This window comes from Protopterus annectens, chromosome 12.part0, assembly GCF_019279795.1.
Source record: "Protopterus annectens isolate FY-2018-M chromosome 12.part0, PAN1.0, whole genome shotgun sequence".
NCBI lineage: Eukaryota > Metazoa > Chordata > Ceratodontiformes > Protopteridae > Protopterus > Protopterus annectens.
Window position 1 is genome coordinate 1,362,033,230 of NC_056746.1, and position 25,868 is coordinate 1,362,059,097.

Below are 25,868 nucleotides of genomic sequence, written 5' to 3' on the forward strand. Positions count from 1 at the left end.
TTGCTCATGGAATCAGATTTTGTTACTCTCATCATGGAAAGCAAATCCCAGGAAAAATTAGGACTCACTCTACCAGAGCTGCTGCTACTTCAGCTGCCTTTCTTAGAGGAGTACCTACCAAGGATATTTTGGAAGCTGCAACTTGGAGTTCAGTGCATACTTTCTCTAAGCACTATAATCTCCCTCTTTACTCTAAGTCTAGGGCAGGCTTTGCTTCTGCAGTCTTGCAGGGCCTTCTAGCCGCCCCTTCTACTCTGTAACCACCACCCTTTACCTCAGCTTTGGGATTCAACCCTACAGTGATGACTGCAACAGTGAAACACGATGAACGTAGTACAGTTGTGTACACTTACCATAAATGTAGATGTTCGAGTGTCTTCACTGTTGCAGTCTGGGTTACCCACCCTCCTGTCCCCTCTTATACTTTCATTAGTGTGGTTTCCTACTTCACCCTTCTTCTGAGGTGTATTTGCTACAGGGTATGGGGTTTGTTGTATGTTACATTTTTGTTTTATTATTAGCCTTCACTTTTGGGCACCTGACATCTGGGGCAAGAAAAACTGGAGAACATGATGTCGGCTGGCAGCTTTGTACTCCTAGCGCGTTGACGTCAGGGAGCATGACTGAACAGCCGACGCCGGACCCAGACTTTGGGATTCTGGCCGACCGAGGACTGCCTGCCGGCAAGAAGAACCCTACAGTAATGACTGCAACAGTGAAGACACTCTAACATCTACATTTATGGTAAGTGTACGCAACTGTACTTTCTTAGTGACTTGCTTCTTAACAGGCATCCCTCTCTTAAAATTCCTGCTGCTGTTAAGACAAAGAATAGCTCACTATCCACTCTATACTCCTTTGTTCTTCCTGAGCGCCTGCCTTCCCTTCCATTAGTGAAGCGTAAAGTGGACAAGGCTGTGACTCATTGGTCACAGCTCATTGATTTATCGACCAAAGCTTTATGAGCTACAACTCAACTGCTGTTTCTCACAGCGAGTCATGGCATTTATATGTAGTTGTGTTACAACATTTCTGAGTTTTTAATTTCTCACAGCGAGTCATTGCGTTTATATGTAGTTGTTACAACATTTCTGAGTTTTTACTTTTCTTCACACTTGTCAGATTATTCAGTTGGTCATTATAAGTAAAGGTGGTATGGGGGCAAAGTCCTCCATGTCGGAGATCCAGGGGGGCTTCAAAAATATTTTTCCCTCCTTCAGTTTTTTTTTTCTTTTTCTTTGATTAGTTGGGGTAATCTTCCAGCAGCTTCATTCAACAGCAGGCTCAACATCTTGTAATGGAGCCCATCATGAGAAGTTAACCCAAGATGCTTGAGTCATGCGACCACATCTTTTTGCTTAGCCATCTTTGGGTTTTCGCTCGGACCCGTAACTCATGATTTTTTTTAATTCATTTTGGCTGTCTGTATTGAGACATTACATTAACACCTGCTTGGTAACCTGCACTTATTTATTCTATGTTCACTCCTCTGCTTTTTAGTCTTGGTACTGGTTGTAACCTCTTGCTCTGTAATGTCTCTTCATTTAGTTTGCACTGGACAAGAACTTATTGTACCTGCTAAATATCCCTTTTTATCATAGTTTCCCAATACGTAAACCTTTCAGCTTAAAAACTGGATATATTGTATTCACATGTCATACAAATTGTACGACATGGATTTAGTAGCTTAAATGCAAGTATACCCCTATGCCCTGAGGCGCACCACATGGCCATTGTCTCCAATGTTTTCTTTTTTTTTTTTAAACCAATGTTTGATCAGTAAAGTCTGATTAGGTGAGTAACTAGAATGAGATGCTTTAAGAATAATATACAGAATATGTGATTCGTTGCCTCAATGTTCTTCCACACTGTTATCATGCATTAACATAACAGTGTATGTCAATAGACAGTAAAAGCTATTAAAAAAAAATTTGTTAAAAATTAGTTACTCAGAGTTCTGCACCACAACATGCCTCCATCTTGCTGTATAAAGTCCTTCATCTCTAACAATTCCATACTCAGATATTCTTGCAGGAGTCACTTTTTTCCTGCTGCAGTTGTTGAAGTTCTCTGTAGCATCATCCCGTATCCTTCAGAAATTGAGAATAACCCTGATTTTTTTCTTGATTACATCAGTTCAGTTTACATCTCACTGCAGTAATTTTTTTGAAAATGTAGTCAAACTTAATGTAAACCCCTATGTTGTCTGCTGGATAGCTAATTCATTTTCCAACAGACCCTATTTTGTGAAAGTTGCTGGTATCGTCTCTGAATGTGAAATTCTATCTAGTAACTAGTGGCGTACCACAGAGATTAGTGCTGGCACATCACCTGTTTGATATTTATTTTACAGACATGCAAGTCAATATCTTAGAAATGTGGTTGACTAAGTCTGCTGTTATCTGCTCAGGCACTAATATTAAACCCCTGCAACAAGGCCTGGAATAAGTACATATCTTGTGTACTGAAAACAGTCTCAAGTTAACTTACAAAAAGCACAGAACAGTAACTTTCAAAAAAAGGAGTCCCACCTTATATGTTTTAAATTGTACTTCTCTTCAGACAGACCTGGTTACTTACATGAACATCTGTCTCTTATATAATTGTCATGTTTCCACCATAGTTAAAAAATGAAATCCTTATATCTGGTTCAGTTAGGAAATATCTTCTAGATCCATAGAAGTTGCATTACCACTGTACTCTTCCCTTATCAGACACATCACTGACTATAGTGCTCCTTTTGGTATGTACAAATCCAAGCATATCTTTCAACTGGGAAGGTCCCAACAGTTTTTAACCAGTAAAATTAATGACTTCCTATTTCTTCACAAAACCACCTCCACTAGGGACCTAAATCGTGCCACCAAATGAAGAAGCCACCTCACTGAAGGGTTAGGTTCCAAACTCATTGTACCCCAACCTCTGGAATAAGTTACCACTGCAGATCAATCAAAGTATTATTTTGTCTGCCCTTAGTAGTTATAGGCAATTACTAAGCATGCAGTCCAGGGGACCGTTGAGAAGCCTGGTCCAGTTTTCCAACTGCCCCAAAGTACTAACTGGGTAAGTGAACTGCTCAAGAACACACAGTAGGCAAATTAAGGCTGAGGGAATCAAACCCTGCACCACAAGAAGCAGCTCGTCAAGACCCATAGCCTTAATAGTCTGCACTGCCACCTGCGGCCAGTCTTGATGATTGGATGGGTAGACACAAATTTACACCAGGGTTATCATGTACAGCCCTGCTCACTTTCAGAGGTGAGCATTGTTAAATGCTTCAAAAGGGTGGCTGGAACTTATATATGTGTCTACTTAAAGCTTTATATGGCTAATCAACCTGTGATCAGTTGGCTATATTGTCCCTATTTTGCCATATTTGTTTCTTCCAGACTCTGCTGTAGTTTATACATGTAGTAATGTTTTTATTTATAAGATCATTGGAAATTATCAAAATGTTGATATATTTATCTATGGACTTCAGTGCAGTCATTAGTAGAAAAAAGTTTTGAAAATATGAGTAACTGAAGTTATCAAAGGGATATTTAAAGAGATCATGCAAATCTAACTGTGCTTTTAAAAATGAGATATTTCAAGTTTATGAAATTGTTGTGGTTGTGGTAAATTAGCTGAAATGAAACTAAACTTGGATTAATGTCTGGACATGCCGGAGTGCTACAGCAATTGCTTGTTTCCATTATGTTCTCTTTTTCCTTTTTCTGTCCTTCCGTTTAGCCTGAAGGAGATTTTCCCTACGGGTGGATCAATTCGTGGATGTATGAGGGTAATAAAAGCCCTTGACAAGTACATTGATTTAAAACGTGAGAACACTACAGGTGTCAGTTATGGCTGCTCTTCAGAATTACTGGTGAGTTTGCTGCATATGAGCTTTTCTGGAAGCGTCATGTCTTCACATCACAGGTCAGTTAGTGCAGAACACTTTGTTTCAGGATACCCATTTCCATAGTGTTTTTATAGCTATAATTTAATGTGAAGGATGCTGATTTACATTGAACTGAGGTCTATGTTCTGTGATGGTAAAGTTCAAATGGCAAATCACAGTAAATGCATGAAACTTGTTGACTGACAAATAATCACTTTCATCATACTCTAGGAATACAACAGTGTTCTAAGTTGCAGGAGACTTGTTTTATATGTTTTAATGTATGTGACAGCCTTCTCTTACAAGGAGTCTGATAACCTTTTATTTGATATTATTCTTTATAGTAGCAGGGTGCTGGTATATATTATGTTATGGTAGTTGCCTGCATGACATTTCAGGACTGTTCCATAACATATATCACAATTACTCCAGTACTTAAAGTACGACAGTGAGTAAAAACTTAACAATTCAGCTTTATTTTGAAATGTTCTCTTGCAGTGTCTAGCATATGAATTCCTCTCAACCTCCCCAACACACACACACACACACACACACACACACACACACACACACACACACACGCACACGCACACACACACACACACACACACACACACACAGAAATGTATGTTTGCCATAGAGATTGCTGTTGCAGTAGTATTCAACATATTCACTGCGGGTGAACGTCTGCTAACTGGGCAAACTCCTATAATCAGAGTTTGGCATCTAGTCCATAAGGTTGTATCCTGTCCACACCAAGGGTCATCAAACTGATGCCAGCCAGCATCAATGCCATCTTTATTTATTTAGTTATTTATTTGTTGTCAGTTCTTGCTCTGCATGATCCAAATTCTGATATCTCCGCGTGATACACACCTATATGAGGAATTGTATTGACTTTGTTGCTGTTTCTTAGCTTATTGTTGCTTCTCTTTGGTGAGTTGCTAGAGCTGAGGTTCTATTTTGTGAGAAGTTTGTTCCTTTTATGTTTCAAGAAGACCTGTGATTCCCTAGAAAAAGTTGCCAACAAGAATACATGTGACAGACAGATCACACCAGAAGACTTTCACTTTGAATGCCTTTTCTGTATAGTAGAGAAACAGCAGGTAGATAACTGTAAATGTGTTTTAGGAAGAATATTTAAAAACAGAGGAAAACCAAAACTTTAAAGTCCCTCCTATAGCACCAAAACATCAGAAGTTAGTTTCCTTAGGTCAAGGTACCACTTGTCCCTTTGATATGTGTAGAATATTTCCTGTCCAGTAATCCCTAAGTAAGCTAAAGAGAACACCCACAGGAAGATAGGGAAACCCCAGAAAGTAGTTATCAGGGCAGTGAGTAAGACATGTGTAACCTTAGATAACCCATCAGACTAAGTCTAAGGATTCTGGTTCCAAGGAGTCACCAGTTGGTAAGCCCCTGCTGCCAGTGCCTCAGATACACAGACAACCACCAAAGCCCCTTTGGAAGCCAACAACAGATGGTGCTTTGTTTAGATGACCAGGCCTCAGTGTGTCACACTAGAATGGAGTGTTATAGGCTTGCATGTAGCTCAGCAACAGAAACAGCTTGTGAGGAATGTACCAACCATTTAGATATATCAATCATCAGCTTCTGTTTTGACTAGACTGAATGCTTTTACCAACTTTCAGAGTTCCCTGCCTTTCAATCAGGAGTTGGACTTGGGAACAGTAATCCCTCCTGCATCTGCCCTGGCCATTTTTGAGTTTTAGAAGTTCACTGAAGAGTATATTGTTATCTGACGAAAGCGAATATCCTTGTCTCTTGGAAGAAGAACACAGAACCTCAGGTACCATAGCCTCTGTGAAAAGAAAAAAGAGAGTTTTTTTTCCTTGAACTGACATCAGATTCAGACATCACTGAGGATGAAGAATGAGAAGTTCTATGTACTTCAGAAATGTATACTTGCATGAGAAATGGTACTGAAAAGGAGGACTACTCTTACTAAGGAATTCACACACACACCCACCTCCCGGTAAGACTGTATGGCATTCACACCCTTTTCCAAACTCCCCTTCATTGCCCTGTCGGCCTACTAGGCAAAAGCCTAATGTTCTTCCTGGAACAATTGTATTCCTGATGTCAGACATCTTGCCAAAAGAGTTAGTGATGACAGGGTACAAAACAGAGGTTGAAACTTTCATGCAAGTCTTGTGTCCACCACAGATTCTGCACTTAGAGGCCCTAGTAGGACCAATGAAAAAACAACTTTTGAGCTGTACAGTAATGGACAACGTTTTATTGAAGACTGTGGCTCAAAAAAGAGACCTGGAGAAATATGCTAGATCTTTTCATCCTGAAAAATTTCTGTAGATAAAAAGATTTAAGATATTAACTATTACGACATTCTAGGATTGTTTACACCTCCACCTTTGATGGTGACATTGGACATGAAAGGTGCCTGCCTCTATGTCTCCGTCTTTCCAGGACACAGGAGTATTCTCGGCTTTGCAACAAGCCATCACCTTTTGGTCTGTCCAGTGTTACCTGAGTACTCGTCAAATGCCTAGCATCTCATTTTGCCATTTCAGGCTCCAGGAAGTGCACATTTGCCTGTATCTGAATGACTGACTAAACATGTCCACTCCTATCAGCAGCTTCAGAAGGATTTGGATATGACCATCTCATATCTGACCAACCTGACTCTCCATAAATCTGTAGAAACTCATCTTGAACTTCTCCAAAACCATGATTGTAATTTAATTTTATATTCTACTTGATATGAACCCTTGATATCCTTTAATGTGTACTGCATATGTACTGTCTGAGTACTTGTACCTATGTCATAACCAGGACACAACAGAGAAAGTTCCTCTGTATTTCTCCATCTGCCCAGATAAGTTTAATAAACTAGATGGTGACACTTGTAGTTAAGAGGTACTACCCAGAGAGGTGTAAATAAAATATCAAAAAGAAAGAAAAAGGGGAAAAACAGAAACTGTCTACCATGGAGTTGCTTTACAGCTCTGATGGCATGTCTAGATCTAATTATAAGACCCATCAGAAACTCTAGGAACTGCTGGAATAAGTAACATCTGGAAAAGCAGGATTTGCTGGAAAATTGCTAGTTTAAAAAAATAGTATTCAGAAAACACTTTCAGGGTGCACAGATTGTACTGATACAGTTAAAGTGAAAAATGAATGGGGCCATCGCTAAGTGGAAGTTAGCCAGACACGTGCATAAAGCAGAAACGTTTTTTGTTTTTTTTCATTTTTGAGGCACTACAATGAAACTAAGAATATTGTGTGTTCCTGTGTAAACAGAAACATTTTTAAAAACCACAATCTAGATTTCTGCACTTGTAGTAAGAGAAGTATCAGGTGAAAGCTGAAGAAATTGGGGCAAATGTATTTTTTTTCACATGGACTGTTGAAGGTAATGTATTGATAAGAGATAATAGAGCAAAAAGATATTGTAGTAAATAGATTACTATCCCTGTTTATGTAATTATGTTAGCGTTAATCATTTTACCAAAGAAAGAAAAACATTATTGCATATCTTACAATTAAATAAATCAGACATGTTTAAATGCAAAATAAACATTTTTATGCGTTTACTTTCTTTGGCAGATTTCACGTTTTGTTCGATTCACTGGAGATGGCTACATAAAACTAGAACCTGAAAGTCTTCCTGGATTGCAGGACAACTTCCATTTTGGATTTGGATTCAGGAGTGCACAGAACAACGGCCTTATGTTTCAATATAAAGGAGTAAGTACTAACACTTTTTTTTTTTTCATTTTTGTTAAGCAGGTATGGTCTTCAGCTCCACAGGTTTATGGTTTGGTCACATGCCTTGCAAGTAACAGCACCAGTGTCTGAAGAGAGTTGGTCATGTGATTGATGACACCATATTCATCAGCATTGTTACTGGCCTGCTGTGGTTGAATGCATCAGTGATCAAAACTGACATTTCTTCAGATCCATATTTCTAAGACGAAAAGCATTCAGGATGCTAACGTTCTGACAATTTACTACTCATGATACTGCAGGCTTTGAACGGTGGTCTTAGAGAATAAAATAAAATAAATAAATAAGAGATGCAGGATAACATTGCAGATATAGGTACTGAGGTTGGTGTCTACAGTGGGGAAAAGTCTCTTCCCTCTTTGTGCAGCGATCTCAGAGTTGACTTTAATGTTTAGGAATGCTCGAAGGGCTAGACCCGTGAAAAGCAACAGCTGTGGCGGTTACTAAAGTCAGTTCGCTAACCTGTTATCTTTGATTCTCATCTTTCATCCCCATCCACTGCTCAGATAATTGTGCCTAGAAGGTACACGGGAGTGTGAGTCTTTCTGTTTCAAGCAGAGAAAACTAGACTTTGAATTCCAGTACCAGGTGTCACAATGCTAAGGCACTGAACAGCCCCAAATTTGATACTAGTGGGGGGATCATGCAGTAGCTAGTCTGCAGTCATGGTTGTCTTTCTTCAAGCACTAGGGACTTAACTGGGTTTTCCAAGAATAGAGCCAAGGAGGTCACGTTGCTAGGACCATGAAAATCAAAGCTAACTGCAGAAAGGGACCCAGTAACTTTTTAAGGATATAATCTATAGTATCTGTGCAACTAACGAGAAAACTTACCTTTCTCCCTCAATGTAAGCACCCTCTCAAGTTGAGACACCACAATCTGCTAAAAACAAAACCTATTCAGCAAATCTGGAAAAGCAAGTCATTTCATTAAGGACCCAGACTGCATGTAGCATATCTCAAAAAGGACATGTGGATGCTAAATATAAGGTCCTTAGAATTAGTTTTCTTTAGAAAAAGTCATTGGAAACATTAGATTAAATAGATTACTAGGACTTGATTAAGCCTCCACACCAGAGTTTGGATGTGTGGACGTATTCTGACTTCTTGTCTACTCCAGCCATCCTCCCAAATATAGTCGTGTGCCCCTCCTTCTTTTAGAGCCCAGCCAATCATCATTAATCATTAGTGATGCTCACAGGAGGATCGTCCATTCCCAGAGTTAACAGTTATACTGCTGGCCTCAATTTTCCTGGCCACCTTTACATACTGCTACCTCTTTTTATTAAACTTTATCTGTGTTGTGCTTTTTCTGTCCATGGGAAAGCATTGTATAATTTCAACACTTCTTAAGCAAACTTGTTATTTCTGCCCTCTACTGCATGCTTGCTTTGGTATCCTGATGATCTATATTCCTTTTCAAACTAACTTGTATTTGTTCTTCGTGTTTCACTGCTGCAGTCATTACATTTGGGTAATCTGCTTGCAGGTTGCCCTCAGTCGGCCTGATTAACAAGGTCTTGGGTCCTGTGTCGGTTGCTGTCCCTTCTTCCATGATGTCAGGTCATCAGGGGTATAAAACATGCAGCCAGTGCCATTACATCAGTCTTTCTTGCCGTGTGGTGCCCGAAGCAGAAGCAGTTCGCAAGTGCTGGCTGGCCAACTCCTGAAATTTTCGTTTTCGAGTTTCAGAACCGAAGTCTTCAAGTACCTCATTGGGGAAACTTTTTCTTGCTCCTTTCCGATGTCAGTAAAAGTTAATAATTGCATTACTTGTGGAAAGAAAATACCTCATAAAGATTTTCATTTGTACTGTATTCCTTGCCTAGGCCCTGACCACGATGTACCTTACTGTCAGTTTTGTGCTTTATTTAATCAGCACACTATCCGTTGTTGGTATATTTTTGCCTCTAAATATTTCAGTTCTTGGTTTAATTATCCAGAAGTGTCGTCAGTTAGCCACCCGACTACCGGGATTCCAAAAAAATGCAAAGATAAAGACAGAGACAGGCCGCCGAGGTCCAAAACTGCCAATGCCGCTTCTCCTAAGCCAGTCACCAGTTCACCAGTACTCAGTGAGGCGCTTTCGCAGCCCCTGATACCTGCTACTTCTGATTCTCAGGACTCTACTGAGACCCATTCGGAGTCCGGTATGCCACGAGATACCTCAGCTATGGAACCCGTGGATGTCTCCCTTGGATGGGTCCGGAGCTGCTGTGCAGGCACCGGCATCTGAGGGTGTATTCAGGCCTACGGACTTGCATATTAAATCAATGCCTCCTTCGTTACTAAGGCCTAAATCTCAATCCATGTCTAAAAAACCGACACCCAGGCCACATGCTCAGGCCCCTATGCCTAAAAACAAATGATAAAAATGGCTGAAGATCTAATAACTCTAATCAGGGGTAGTCAACCTCCCCTTCTCCCAAGAGGCCTAGGGCTGAGCTTGATTATGAATCTTCTGATCATGATTCTGTTTTTTTCTGACTCTTCTGATGACTTGGATTTGTCCTTACCTACTTATGAGGATTCTGATGCAGAGGACTCTATTCCCTCTGACTCCCCTCCTCAGGATTTTTCTTTTGGGGAAACCTTACATACTCTAAGGGAGCATTTTCACTGGAAAAGCCAGAAATTTTCTGATTCAAAAAAGAGGCTTAGGGATTTCCTTCTCCTACCTCAGCATAGGCCTTTGACTATTCCTCCTGTACTAGACATTGTTGATGATGCTTTATCTGAATCCAGTTTGGCCCCTGATTCCCTGCCTCCTGCTCCCAGTAAACCTGACAGATACTACAGGGTCCCTGAGTCCCACATGTTCCTTTTCAAAAATCCTATTGCAGATCCAGAGACTATTTCACAGGGGCCCAAGGGCATTAAGGCTTCTACTGCTAAAAATCCTACCCCTTCTGATAGAGACTCTGGGCTGCTGGATAGATGGGGTAAAAAGGTTTACACTTCAGCAACCTTGGCCATTAGAGCTTTAATCTGCCAATTTCATATGTTAAAATGTCAGCAACATGTTATTGGACTGCTTAAACAGAAAATTATGTTGATTCCTGACTGTGTGGAAAATAAAGACTTACAGGATTTAATGCATTCTGCTGAACAAGTTGGAAAACATACTTTGCAATATGAAGTAAAATCAAGTTGGAGGTTACAGGAGCAAAACAGGTCCAAAAAATGAAGAGTATCTCAAGACCAACTATGTAAAAAGAATGAGTATGTATTTAAAGATGAGCGCTTTCACTGTTAACACAGCTTCTTCAGATCTAAGTTAAAATAAATAAAAACTTAAAATGGTTCTTTTATATGATCACCTCTAGTGGTCAAACAAGTAATTACAATGAAGAAAACATAAACTGATTCTTTTGTATGATCACCTCTAGTGGTCAAACAAGTAATTACAATGAGGATACATATAATGAATGAATAACAAGTTAGATATACATCATAAAATCACAAATCAAATAGATGTTAAATGCTCAAACAATGCCTGTCCTGAAAATACAGAAAATCCCAGTCAACTACATTTCCAAATGAAATGACATGAAAAATATATATAACCTACATAAGAAATATCATGAATAAAAGTAAGTGTTGAAGGGGGGGGGGGAGAAAAGCTAAATTCTCTAGTGGTCAAACAAGTGATTACAATGAAAAAAACATATACTGGTTCTATTGTATGACCACCTCTAGTGGTCAAACAAGTAAATACAATAAGAATGCATGTAATGAATAACCAGTTGAATATACAAAATATATGTCCTGAAATCACAAATCAAATGAATATTAAATGCTCAAACAATGCCTATCCTAAGGATACAAAAAATCCTAGTCAACTACATTTCAAATGGAATGACATGAAAAATAGAGAACCTATGTGAGAAATGTCATAAATGAAAGTGAGTATTGAAGGGGGAGAAAAATGAGGTAAAATACTAGTACAGATGTCACTGGAGAAAGCAGATACAATCTATTTAATATTCCTACGTGTTCTTAGTCTCGGTTTTATCGAGGCTCTATCATTGAGGCCAGATCCTTTATCTGCCCTAAGCGAACTATCCAGTCACATTCCTTGTTCTCTGTATGCATCCTAATATCACCGCCTCTTATTGCTGGAACTATAGTTTCAAGTACTCTAAAACAAAAACAGTGCGATCTTCCTGCAAGATTGATGTGTTTTGGGCATCATAAGGTGAACCCTTCCTTATGTGATAGATATGTTCCCTCATTCTGTCCCTTAATGATCGGTTGGTTTTCCCAACATAAAAGTGGGAGCAGATCTGACAGGTGGCCAAATATACCACATTAGTGGTCATGCAGTCAGCCTCCACATTTATTTCATAAGTGACAAGTGTATCAGGATGTAAAAAGTAGCTGTCTTCATTAATAAATTGACAGAAATTACATCTACCACACGGTTTAGTATGTCCTGCTACTTTGTTTACTGTTCCATACTTAGGATAGCATAGCATCATTTTAAGATTGTTCTTATTCTTGTACAAAAAACTAGGAGTTTCACCAACTATGACTCTTAATTTAGGATCAACATGCATGATGGACCAATATTTATTGATGATATCTCTAATCTCATTGTTATCTGATGAATAATATGTTGAAAACTTAACATGAGATGACATGTGCCCCCTATTCACCTGGGTGTTGGAACTGTGACATCCAAAATATGGTGTAGCTACGGTGTTACATAGTCCTAAGGCTCGTTCCAGAGAAGGATCAATTTCATTAATATTGTATCCTCTCTGCAAAAGTCTACTTTTAAGGTCCCCTAGTTCAGATACAAAGCCTGCCTCCAAAGGATTTAGCCTTGATGCTCTAATGGCCTGACCTACCATAACATTCCTGAATACAAAAGGAGGGTGCATACTCGATCTCATGAGCAGGGTATTAACATGACATGGTTTCCTGTACACTCCTGTATTAATAAGACCATTTGGAAGTTTTTCAATATACAAATCCAGGAATTCAATTCTGTTATATGAAAACTGCATTGTAAATTTGAGACAATCAATTAAATTATTCATGGTAGTGTGCATCAATTGAAGTTGTTCTAAAGTGCCATTCCATATCACAAACACATCATCGACAAAACGTCGATAGAACTTAACGTGTTCTTTAAATAATGTCTCACAGAACAAGATATGCTGTTCCCAATATGCAAGGAACATATTGGCGTAGCTACTGGCACAGGAAGTGCCCATAGCTACGCCATCTACCTGTTTGTATATGATGTCATTGAAAACAAAAAAATTGTTTTCCAATACTAGTTCCAGGAAGTGTACCAATAAATCAATCTTCACTATGTCGTACTCACTATGTTCCTTAAGATATTCAGAAATAAACGTAAGCTCTAAGGTGTTCGGAATGACCGTAAAGAGTGATTGTATATCAAGGGTCACGAACATATATTCATCGGTGATGCCATTACAGTTAAAACAATCATATAGTTCTATTAAAAACTGTTTGGAGTCCCTCAATACAAACTTATTCTTGTTCAGTACTTGCCTCAGATGTTTCTCTATGTATACAGAGATATGCTCAGTGACCCATCCACGGCCAGAGACAATTGGTCTCATGGGTGGGTCACTGGCATTCTTATGTAATTTCGGCAGGCCATGTATAACTGGAATCAAGGGTGTTTTCACTAGAAGGTATTCATATAAATCACGATCAATCAAACCACTCTTATGAATGTCTGATAGGATTGTCTCTGGCCGTGGATGGGTCACTGAGCATATCTCTGTATACATAGAGAAACATCTGAGGCAAGTACTGAACAAGAATAAGTTTGTATTCAGGGACAACTGTACTTTTTTCTTTTAAAGTCCTAGGACCTTTGCAGGGTTCCTTTTGTATCTCACAGTTATAACTACAGAAGCATTGCAGCAAAACAACCATCTTAAAATGTGCAGATGATCCTGGCACTAAACAGTACATGGCAGGCCACCAAGGGTTTCAGACCAGGTCACATTATTGTTTGCAAAATTTGTAATAAAATTACATAATCTTTAATGCTGCATATTTGTATTCCAGCATTACTAAGCTATAGCTTTATCCATATATGTGACAGACCCTAAAATCCTTACACCATGATGTAACTTATTGAGGTATGACATTTCCCAGAAACAAGCAGCAGGGATTACCATAATCTGTTCTAACTCATTGGCGTGTTCTCTCTTTTATTTATTTTTTTTTATTTTACATTTGTTGACTGGGCTGGTCCAACTGGATATATGTCCATTTTCAGCAGAGGCCCGGGGAGAAAAGCTCCGAGTCAAAATATTAATACACACTAAAAAAAACATTAAAAAAAGAAATACAGATTTAGCACAGAGAAAAATAATAATAGCAATTAGCATATTTTTACAGTAACAACAATAAGCAGTAATTACAAATAGAGGGTGTTCAATTGGGGGTGAATGCAGAAAAGTAAGTTTAGGAAAGATTTTATTCAGGATACATGAAAGTACTAGGAGCAAGTAGTACAATCGCAACTCCACACTACCTTTTCCATACTCAACAACCCCTCTGCCTGCCCTGCTCTCTCCTCCCATGTTACCCCCCCCCAGTCTCTCCGCAGTGCTGATCAGCATCTTCTCTCAGTTTATAAACCCAAAAGGAATATTGTCAAACTACTTTACACTCTGTCTCACTAAATTGGAACAAACTCCCTCTCCATATTAGATCCAACCTTTCCTTTCTCTGTTTTTTAAAGGAACTTAAATCCCACCCACTAAACTTGAAATTATGCCGTTGCCTTGATGACACATAGTCTTAGTCTCTCCCACTGTATAACCTGTTGCATCTCCTAACTTTCTTTGTTAGTAATTTCTGCTTAATCTAACCTCCAAAACCCTCAGCTCTACTACTATAGCCCCCTCCCATTATCCACACTATTTATCCCCCCCACTTCCTATTACTGTCTATACGTTGTCCTTCTTTTGAACAATGATTATCTTTTTGTTTTTACTCTCATATGTAGTAAATTGTAGTCCACTACTATCAGTGCAACCCTTAATGTTCTTAATTTTTTTCTTTTGTTTTTCTCTTTATAATTAATTTTGTATTTGCAGTGTTGTTTTTAATAGTTTTTGTCCCATATATTTATCTTTGTGTATGTTTGCTGGGGCTCTTTCCCCTCAACTGTTTACTAATTATGGTCCACAGCTTCTCTTTTTGTTAATAAAAATATGCCTGACCTCTGTATAAAACTAAAAAGACTAGATACATTTTCATTGCTTGTATCTTGCCATCCATATCAATAATCAAGAGTTTCCAGCTTCTCAGTTTTTGTATTATCTTTTGTTTAGTCTCTTTCCACATATCTTTAGCTGCCACACCAGAATCATTTTTAATCCATACCCCTAAATACTTCATCTTATCATGTCCCCATAGATATGGGTATTGCTGAACCAATTAATGTGTGGGTACATCATTTACCAATATAGCCCTTGTTTTATCTTCATTAATTTTATTTCCAGAAAAGGCATGATGCTGTTTCAAAACTTTTCACAACACTGAAATGTCCTTTTCTGGGTTTATCAAGTACAAAGTAATCAATGTGAAATAAAGTTAATTTGTTGATTGGCATGTCAGTTATTCCCTTGATATGAGCTCCATTTATTTTTTTTGCCAGTGGCTCTAAGCATGAAGCAAATAACAAATGGGAAAGAGAACACCCTTGCCTGGTTCCTCTGTTCAAAGACATATTGAGGAATCCTCCCACCTTTATTGTTGCCTGTGACCCTTCATATATCCTCTTAAGTATTCTTTCATGGAATGAAAATGCTGCAATTTCCCTACTCATAAAATACCATCTGACTCTCATCGAAGGCCTTTTCTGCATCGAGATCCACCAGTAACAGAGTCATTTTCTTCCATTCCACTTCCCTCCAGATCATCATTGCTCTATTAATGTTGCCATCAATTTTGTAAACACATTTGTCATTCCCTTAGCTAGTATAGACATTGTACTTTATAATCATTTAAAATTAAAGGTATCTATATGGTTCTGAAGGGTCTTTTCCCTTTTTGGACATACAGCCATCCCAGCTTTCATATTGTTAAATTAAACCCTCCAGACCCTCCAAAACCCTTACTACTCTCGGTATTCCTAAAAATTCCCCCCAGAATGCAATCTGTTCCTAGACACTTCCTTAATGATTGATTATACATTGCCATGCTTATCTCATGCCTTCTTTGCTATTAATTCTCGACTGTCATCTTCCTCTAACCTCCGCATAGTTAATTTTCCATAAATATTTCTATTTATACCTATTCTAGGTTTGCACATTGGTCTGCTTTATATAAATTTTCATGGAACTTCCTAAATATTTCTAATGCATCTGTAGGACGTCCGGTCAGTTTTCTTATGACCCTGCTCCTAAGTTTGGCAACAAACTTTCTACTTTCTGCTGGCTTAATTCTTTGCCTTAAGAGTTGTTAGTACTCTAAGGTAGTTACCCAAAAGCACTTGACTAAGACTAGTCTTTCTAAACCATGCATGCTATCCAGTACTCCCTTATATTCACTGTAGCAGTCAGCAATGGCTCCTCTACTTGTTCTTAGTAATTCTTCTTCTGTTGTTGTTGTGTCTTTCGGCTTTTCCCGGTTAGGGGTCGCCACAGCGGAACTTCGGTCCGCTAATGACTGGCAGTAGATTTTTACGTGCCGAGTTGCCAGCCCTGACGCACAAACTTCAATGAAGTTACGCCCATTCACGCATGTCTCCACACAGAAGGCGCTCTAACTAAGAATTGAACAGGACACGTCTTACTGTGAGGCGACAACGCTACTGCAGTTCTTCTGTAATACCTTAAAATTAGAAACCCACACTAAATAATTCCTACTTTTTTCCCTTATCTGCTTTTTTCCATATTTCTAGCATATCTTTAAACTCCATTTTCATTTTGTTTCAGTCCCCCAGCGTTCCCTTCAAGTGTCTTGTTTTCCATAATGACTCTTGAATCATTTCTACTACTCAGTGCTTAAACGTCTCTGCTTTTAACCAATAATAAGGAAAGCACCAGTACCTCTTTTCTGCTTCATTTCCTGCATCTTTATCTTAGTCCTTATTGTTACTTGGTACTTGATATGAAACAGGTATTGGATGTGTGTCCAAGTACATCCTAGAGGTCATGAGGGAGGCTACAATTACCAGAAAATCAAACCTAGCTAAATGGAAGAGATTTTCTTCTTGTTCCAAAGGAGAGATCTGTAATCCAAATATACAGATTGGCTTCAGTCCTTCAGTATCTCTGAGTTGCTTTCTGCCAGCTTTTTATAAATATATATATATATATATATAATCAGTAAAACTACTCATTTCAGCCCCATCACAACACGCCTTTCCTTGGATACCCTGGCAGTCAGACTATCAGTGCCATCCTTCACCTCGGCCCATTTCAGAGACTCTAGCTCTAGCTAGGAACCGAACCTGGATTTCATGCTGTAGGAATTGACGTTATATCCTTTTGAATGAGCTGCTTCTGCAGAACTGAAATATTTATCCTGGAAGATGTCTTTTCTGATCAGTTACTTCAACCAGAAGATAATCTGAACTCCAGGCCTTGATGTGTATAAAGAATCTTTGTTTGTGTTCTAGAAGCACACTTCTCAACTGTCCAAATTTAAATACAATGTCCAGATTTTTGCCTCATATTTTTGATCTGTTCCTCATAAAACGTGTTTTTCTGGCAAATCATTGAGGATTGAAGTCACTAAATTATGACAGGCATTTGAGTTTCAAACCATATCATTTAGAAAATGCATGCTAAAACAATGCCTGTTATTCTACAACTTTTTCTAAGTTTTTATTTGAGCAAAAATTAAAATCTGTCCCTGATTTGGGCCTCTGTCCCCCATTATATTTTGCTTAGTCCAGATTCCTGGATAAGAGGTTACTTTGCATACTAATTCTCTTTCATGTGTAAGGTACCCCCAGAAATGATCGTAAACCAAGCTATCCAGTTACCATTTTTTTTCTGCACCTCAGGATAAACTATAGAAAAAAAGTCTGCACTTCCTAGACATGCACATGAACTGAGATAGTATTTATACCGAACTAAAGAGTGTAGAAGATCAGAAAAATGTTTTGTGGTGTTTGCAGAAAGGAAAAAAAGGGGCAGCCTGTGTTCAAGTAGGCCATTTCTAGATGCATAGCACATTTGTATCAATTATCGCCACAAGGTCCATGGGAACTCCTTTTAAGTTAAAGTTAGATCGCACTATTCAAGGGCTACAGCCACTACCACTGCCTTTCTGAAAGAGCTAGTGCACGGAATATTTTAGAGACAATTACCCAGTCCTTCATCCATATATATTCCAAACATTATGGACTAAACTTCATCTCTAGAGCCAGGACTGGGTTTGCCTCTGCTGTCCTTAAAGGGTTTCACTTCACAATCTCTAATTACTGAAATCTCGAATTTCAGTAACCCGAGACTATAAAGTCTAACCATTCACAATACCTATACCCAAAATCCTGAATCACACAATCACAAACATACATACACCATACAGCACATAACACACACACCATCGCACCCACAGCACACAAACCACACAACGCTACACTACATATAAGCAGGGGGGCAAGCACCCCTGAATCCCCCAAACCCCCCTACTTATATATACCAACTCCGAGGTCGCACATAACATTAAAAAAAAACTCACAACACACCATCCTCCACTCGCTCGCACACAAATACACCACACAAACACCAACAAATCCAACACACACACTCACACATGTCCCTACCCTCACCCACACATACAACGTACAAAAACACACACAAACACTGACTCACTCACCTGCAATCTCAGGCACCATAACACTACACGCAATGCACCGGAAATGCATAAGCGTGGATTCGAGATATTCAAATTCGCTCTTGTGCACTTTCAGCATTCTGGTTTTAGACTTCATGGTCTCGGGTTACTGAAATTCAAGATTTCAGTAACTCGAGATTATGAAGTGAAGCCCCTTAAAGACGTGCTGCTCTCTTCATCTAGTCCTTTCCTACCCGCCCTCCCCATCTTCAGTAACTGCTAGACTTCCTTGTAGGTATAAGTACAACAGTCAACCACACAGTAAATGTAGCGCACGTGTAGTCAACTTACTGTGATTGTAGATGTTTGTGTGGTCGGTGATATTAAATGTGGTCACTGTTGTTTTGATGTGATCACTGTTGCGGACCTGAGTCCCACTCATCATTCCCTATAAACTCAGTGACCATGAGGACCAGGGTCAGTTTGCATCCTGTTCACCTTCCCTTTTCCTTAATCCTTGTCCACACCTTCTCTTGCTCTGTACATTCTCCTTGTTCAGATCAGTCCAGCAGGAAGGTTTGTCAGTCCTATACAGGGCGTTAGCAATGCATGGGACATTTGCACTAGCATGCTATGTCTTTGGCTTGCATACCAATGCTGACTAAAAAGGGAGCAAGAAAGAACCAAAGATGGCTAGCCATACTACAGGTTTATGTCAAGTAAATGGAGGTATTCAAGGTAAGGATGCTATCACCCATGCTGAGGATGCAACAGTGAGCACACTCGAGCATTTACAATTATGGTCAGTTAGCTAATTTCCTGCTGTGTAATTAGACACAAAACTGTTGTCTTCTAGAACTAATCCACAGATATGTCTGTGTCTAATTTAGAGTTGTATTTTATTTACATTTTGCTTAGTCCTTTGAAAAGTGATATAATTTGGTTACATGTTTCGTTTGTTTGTTTGTTTTTCCAGGATGGAACATGTGATGTTTCTCTAAAGAATGGAAAGATATCCATGAAGTTCCAAGATGAAGAAATTGAGTCTTCAAACACATTTTCAGATGACATCAGTCACTATGCAACCTTCTACAGCAATAATGGCTTGTATGTCACTCTACCTTTGTCCTCACCATGTCTGTAGTGAACACAATGCCAAAATAATGTGGGCCATTTTATGAATTTATTAAAGACTTAGGATGTTTGAGATGGAGTGTCAAATGCTAGGATGTTTGAGATGGAGTGTCAAATGCTATGTATATTTATCTGATTTTATTGTCCTGGTAAAGGAGGTCTGAGGTGTCTCAGTATCCCACAGCTGTGACACAAAACTGGATAAACGTACTTGCTTCTATTTATACTTGATGGGGATGGTAGCTGTTTAAAGTAAACAATGTTTCTGCTTGTTGCTTCACTGAAACAGTATGCTGCTAGTTGCTTCTGGGTCCATTTACCTTCCGTCTCTGAACCCAGTCATGAGTTATTCCATTTCTTGGCATAACAGTCCACTTTCCTCATCCATGCCTTGAGCCTCAGTGCAGGCCTTAGTTCATCATAGTTATTTTATGCAGTAAATTAGCTGGCCCGGCCATGTCTCTCAACTTCGTGGCTGCAGCTTGGTTCTTTCTTCACTTCCTGGAGGGTAGATATTCAACTGTCTGTCTCTGCTGCAGCTTGGTTCTTTTTCACTTCCTGGAGGGTAGATATTTTACTATCTGTCTCTGCTGCGACTTGGATCTTTCTTCACTTCCTGGAGGGTAGATGTTCTACTATCTGTCCCTGTGCAGCTTAGTTCTTTCTTGTCCTGGAAGGTAGATATTCTGTTGTCTGTCCCTGCTGCAGCTTGGTTCTTTTTTCACTTCCTAGAGGGTAAGATATTCTGCTGTCTGTCCCTAAGATACAGCTAGCTGCACAAGATAGTTCAGTATTCAGCTGAGTAGGTCTAGCCAGCCTTCTGGCAACCTCGATCTAGAATTATTGTTGTCAAACCAGAAAGAATTACTTTGTGAAAACAAAATACTTCTCATTTCTTAATTAGAGTCCAGTTTGTCCTCCTGCTCATGTGTTGCAGTTCTGACATTCACATGTACATTTTGCTGTGGCCTGGAGGCACAGTTGATAGCCACTATTTCAGAGGACTGCCATTTCTTTTGATAGTTGATATTACTTTTATTAATGTTCTAGAGTCGTGAATAGTAAGCCGTAGCTCCCCCATCCATTCATCCACTCCAATGGTTTCCAGTTTCTTGTGCCATAGCTGTCATCCATTCATCCACTCCAGTGTTTTCCAGTTTCTTGTGCCGTAGCTCCCCATGCATTCATTCATTTCCATGGTTTCCTGGTTCTTGATGATCAGGCCACATTCTGATATGTATATAGTCTGGTATATGGCCTGTTTACCACTTGTGATATTTGAGTGTATAGTCCCCATTTATATGCTACTAATCAACATGTTTAGACATTGTAGCACCTGAGAAAACAATGCCTGCTGCGCCCCTACTCTTGAGTCTTTTGCTAATTAACTAACCATATTCAAGGAAAGGTTAAATAGTCATTTACATTCTAAGGTGGATATTGTTTCATCATTTATCTTGTAAATTAAGTGGTGTCTGTTATCTTGTCTTTACTCAACGTGTCATTCTAACAGTTTTGTTGCCAAAGTGATGTAGTTGGATGTATTATTCATGGCGCAGACAGCAGGCAACATTTCAAGTGTGTTAATTGTCTTTCTGATTGAGACCTTGAAGACGTTTACTGACATGTGGTGGTATCTCCTTGATGTTCTCAGGTCCTTAGGCATCCGCAGCTACACCCTGACCATATCTGTCATGTGGTAACACTGCATTAGAGATCAAACTGTGTGAGTCGTGATGATATTTCTTCTTCTTTGGTCAGCTCTTGGATATGCTAGTAATTCACATTTTGTCCTCCCAAGTTTCCCAGCTGCTGGAACCTTGTATTCCCACCTCACTCACTTGATGCTCATTGCTGGTTGATCCCACCTTCATCATGCACAGTTGGGGTTTCTCTATTTCCTGGACTACTAGGCCCTATGACTGCTCTTATTTTTGAATGTTCATAGGTTCATAGATTCATAGGTGTGTACTAAGCTAATGGCCCTGGGGCCTTTACAAGCATAGCCCAAAACAAAATTGCCTAGGCACCGTGCCACCCAATGTTAGTTCACAGTGCCCCTATGCAGTAGGGCAACTGCAGTGATCCCTGGGGTGAACTTTCTGTTACCCATCCACTCGTCAAGATTTCTCTGGAAGAGGGCCAGCGAGGTTCTCTGCTTGACATGAATGGGAAGCTTATTCCAGAGTATGGGCAGTCTTTGGGGGATGAACCTGTCCCTCCAGCATGTTTGTTAGTTGTGGTAATGAGGTTGTGATCTCTGGAGCATGTGGCATGGAGGGATTGGGATTTCTTTAGGTGTAGCATTTCAAGTAGGACTGGGTCGGACATGGCTTTGTAAGTCAAGCAGAGATCACCTCTAAGTAGATGATAAGAGACTGAGAACAGCTGAAGTTTCTTGAGTCTGTCTGTATATGACATGTGTTTAAGGCCTAGAATCCTTTGTACTTTTGTGGCCTCCTCAGCTGTTGTAGGTGTCTGGTCAGGTACATGCCAAATGGGGTAGTATATTCAATGATTGGCTAATGACAGATGAGTAGAGAGGGATGATGACCTCTTTCTTCCTGGATGCGAAACCTTTTGTTAAAAAATGTGCCACGTAAAAGGACTTTCTGACCACAGTGGCAATGTGGTGGTCAAAGGTGAGGTAGTTGACCTGGGTGCCCAGATCTCTTATGGTCCCTTCAGTGTTCAGTGGGCACCCATCAACGTGGTAATTCATAGGAACTGAGTTTTTTCCAAAGGGGATGATAACGCATTTTTGGCATTAAGCTTCAGGCCATGGTTCTGACACCAGTCATTGGTCTCAGAGAGACCCTTTTGTAGGATGTCTGTATTACTTGGGGAGTTGATAATGACTCCTAGCTTGCAGTCATCAGCGAACTTGCTCAGCCAGAGTAATTCTGTGTTGGCTGGATTTCTGAGAAGTAGATGCCAAACAGGAGAGGGCCCAGGACCAAGCCCTGTGGGACTCCACTCATGACTGGTTGACAGTCTGACTTGGAATCCACAATTTTCACTCTGTCTGTGAGTCATTTTGCAACCCACCTAGTGATGTAAGGGTTGATGCCTAATTTGATGAGTTTATCAATGATACCTGAGTGGGGAATGGTATCAACGGCCTTGGCCAGGTCGAGGTAGACTGTATACAATGCCTTACCTTCATCCACAGCCTTGGTGACTGCCTCGAAGTCAACCAGGTTCAGCAGGCAGGGTCTCCCCTTGACAAAGCCAAACTGTGTGGGGTCAAGAGTTTGGAGATTGCCTATGTCTTTGTTAAGCAGGTCCATGATGATATGCTCCATAGCTTTGCATACCAGACTCATCAGACTAATGGGGCGATAGTTCCCAGGGTCTGTAGTTGCCCCCCCTTTATGGAGTGGGATGAGTGTAGCAGTGCACCATTCATTAGGGACATAGCCTAAGGTAAGGCTGTGATTGAACAGGGCACACAGATGTGGTGCCAGTTCATTTTGTAGCTCATGTAGGATGCAGCCAAGGATATTATTGGGTCCCATGGATGCTGTATTCTTGACTTTGGACAATGCAGCTTTTACCTGTGCCACATAAATGTGGGTACCAGGCTTTATTCTGGTATTGTAATAGGGCCCTTGGGGGGTGGGTAAAGTTGGCACTGAATCTGTTGGCCAGTATGTTGGCTATATCTGTTGGCTCAGTATAGAAGTTGCCATTGTGCAGTAACTGAGAACAAATCTGGGTATTGCCTTCAAGGTTTTTGATATAGCTATAAAAGGCTCTATGGTTGTTTTTGGTGTCGGCTGCAATTCTGCTTCATAGCTGGCTTTAGAGGATTTGATAAGGGATCTCAACGTTTTGCTGAGACTGATAAGGGAGGTTTTCCAGTCTTGTAACTTCATTTTTTCTACAACAGTTTCTTCTTTCTGTTGTAGAGTTTACTGATGGCTGGGGACCACAGATTGGCTTCCTTTTTTGGAAGAGAGAGTCTTAGTTCTATTTGGTATCTCAAGGTCCAAGCATTTGTTTATGTGCTCATACAGTGCATTGGTGTACAATTTGGCAGTCATGCAAGCTATTTTCCATTGGCATGGGTGCTGAGAAATTAGCCACCTCTGTTTTTAGGAGCTCAAATTCAGCTTTAGAGAAGTTTTTCAGGGTGGTCACCTTAGTGGGGGTTGTAGGTGAGATGGAGATTTCCATGGTGATCAGTTTGTGGTCGGATTTACCCAGGGAGGACTTGACTATAGGTGTGGAGCAACGGTCTGCTATGTTGGTGATAACCAGGTCAACAATGTTGCTTTCTCTAGTGGGGTTCAGAATGAGCTGGTCTAGGGCATTGGAACTGATTAATTCCAGAAAGTGTTGGGCCTGTACATTGGTACTTGAATAGTTTTCCCAGTTGATGGAAGGGTAGTTGAAGTCACCCACTATGACAGTATTGGGTTGGACCTTGATAGATTCCAGGGTGCTTAGGAACTTGGAGTGAGAGTCTAGGGACATGTTTGGAGTTCTGTAGCAGTCTATGACTTGTATTGCCATCTTACCCAGTGTTAGTTGTATCTGAAGTATCTCAGATGCATTATGCTGGGCTACCAGTCTAGAGGTGTGCATATCCTTTAAGAATATGGAGACACCACCTCCTTTGGATCTTCCGGACATATTCTGGGGCCAAAAGGTATGGAATGAGTTGTAGCATGGGAGTGCAGGGGTGCTTTCTGCCTCTTTAAACCAGGTGTCAGTTACAGCACAGATGTCGACATTCTGCATTTTGAGGAGAGCTTTGAGTGAGTGAATCTTGAAATTTAGACTTCTAGCATTGAGCAGCATGGCCCTCAGACTGCATTTGTTTGTAGCTGTTATGGTGGAATGTTGGTCTTTGGAATGCTGCTTAAAAAAAGGCACTATAGGGGTGGCAAGAGCCTTAGCCAGTACCCGGAATTCCAGGGGTGACCGATGCAGGCTGTCTCTGGCAAAGCATCGAGGTCTGTCAATCATGCCATCCCAGGCAGACAGATACTGGATCCCCTTAGAATGACACCAGAAACTTAGACAATTGTTCAAGTCAATCATTTTCTGCTTGTACTGTGGTATCATTCTGGGTGATGGTAGAATACTGCTCAGGGCTAGTGTCATACCTGCCTGGGCCACATAATCCAAGAGTTCCGTCACATCTCTTCATGTAGTCCAGGGATGCATGTCTGAGGTCATTCACACCCACATGGACAATGACTGGGTCATATTTGTACTTGTGGAGTGACCTGAGTGCATGTGTTATGTGGCGGATACTGGCACCTGATAGACAACTGACTATCACCTTCTCCTTGTTCAACCTAGTGAGTGGGACATCAGTGTGCCTCACAATTGAGTCTCCGATGATTAGTACATTGGGCAAAGTGTTTTGCTTAAGGCCTTAGGTTGAGGGGCACACTGTGGAGGTGAGCTATACATTCTGGGGTTTGTGTTGTGTTGTGGTGGTCGAGTGCATTTCTGTCTCAGGGGTCTCTGTTGTGTAGGTAAATTTTTATTGACACCCTCCTCAAAAGTGGGTGCATAGTTTGTGTTTCTATGTGTGGGTTGTGATGGTTGGTATTTTGGAGGGCTGTGTGTTCTATGTAGTGAGTTGCAGGTGTTGACCTTCTCCTCTTGACCAGCTAGTCCAGTCTTGGTTGGAGCATGCACTGCTTCCAGTTTGGTGATAAAAGTGCATCTCTCACAGGTATGAGTGTTGGGAGGCAAGAGGAGAGGGTTTTCTGTGTAAATTAGACAGTTGCCACACTGTCTCAGAATGGCCAAGTGCACCAGGTTAGCAGGAAAAAAGCCACAGGAAATTGCCCCACAATCATACCAAGAGGGGTGGGCATAACTAATAAGTACCGGTGCTGTTACTGCATAACAACAGCTAGTGCTGATAGCATCTAAGTGTGCTACAATAAATGCTACAAAAACCTGTTAGCCAATTAAGCTAACTGAAGTGCAAGAAGTAAAAGAACAAGCATGTTCTAAGGGAAAAATTAAAGAGCAGACTTTCTGGCACCAGTAATAATTTACCTCAGCTGAGCACCGCTGCACAGTGAGCAAACACAGGCTTTAAACTAGAAAGCCAAAAGGGATGGAAAAACTGCTCAAAGGACCAATAAACTACAATTTGTGGACCAGAAACCACTCCTCTTGTGGTAGATAGGCTACCAGTCCCACTGATAAGCTAGAAGGCTTCCCGCCAACACAGAAAGGTCTGGGGGGGCTCAGAAACTTACAAAACAGTCCTGGATACAGCAAGTCTGTATCTGGAATAGACTAGTTATAGGAATGGTGGG

At 40.3% G+C, this 25,868-nt stretch overlaps 1 protein-coding gene across 1 annotated transcript in view; it reads left to right on the forward strand.

The window, feature by feature from the left end:
* LAMA5 (laminin subunit alpha 5) overlaps window positions 1-25,868 on the forward strand; it is a 1,615,491-nt gene that overhangs the window by 1,403,651 nt on the left and 185,972 nt on the right. Inside the window, exons 68-70 of the mRNA XM_044090412.1 lie at window positions 3,733-3,865; window positions 7,472-7,612; window positions 19,418-19,548. Coding sequence (XP_043946347.1) covers window positions 3,733-3,865; window positions 7,472-7,612; window positions 19,418-19,548 — 405 coding nt within the window. The remainder of the gene's footprint in view (window positions 1-3,732; window positions 3,866-7,471; window positions 7,613-19,417; window positions 19,549-25,868) is intronic.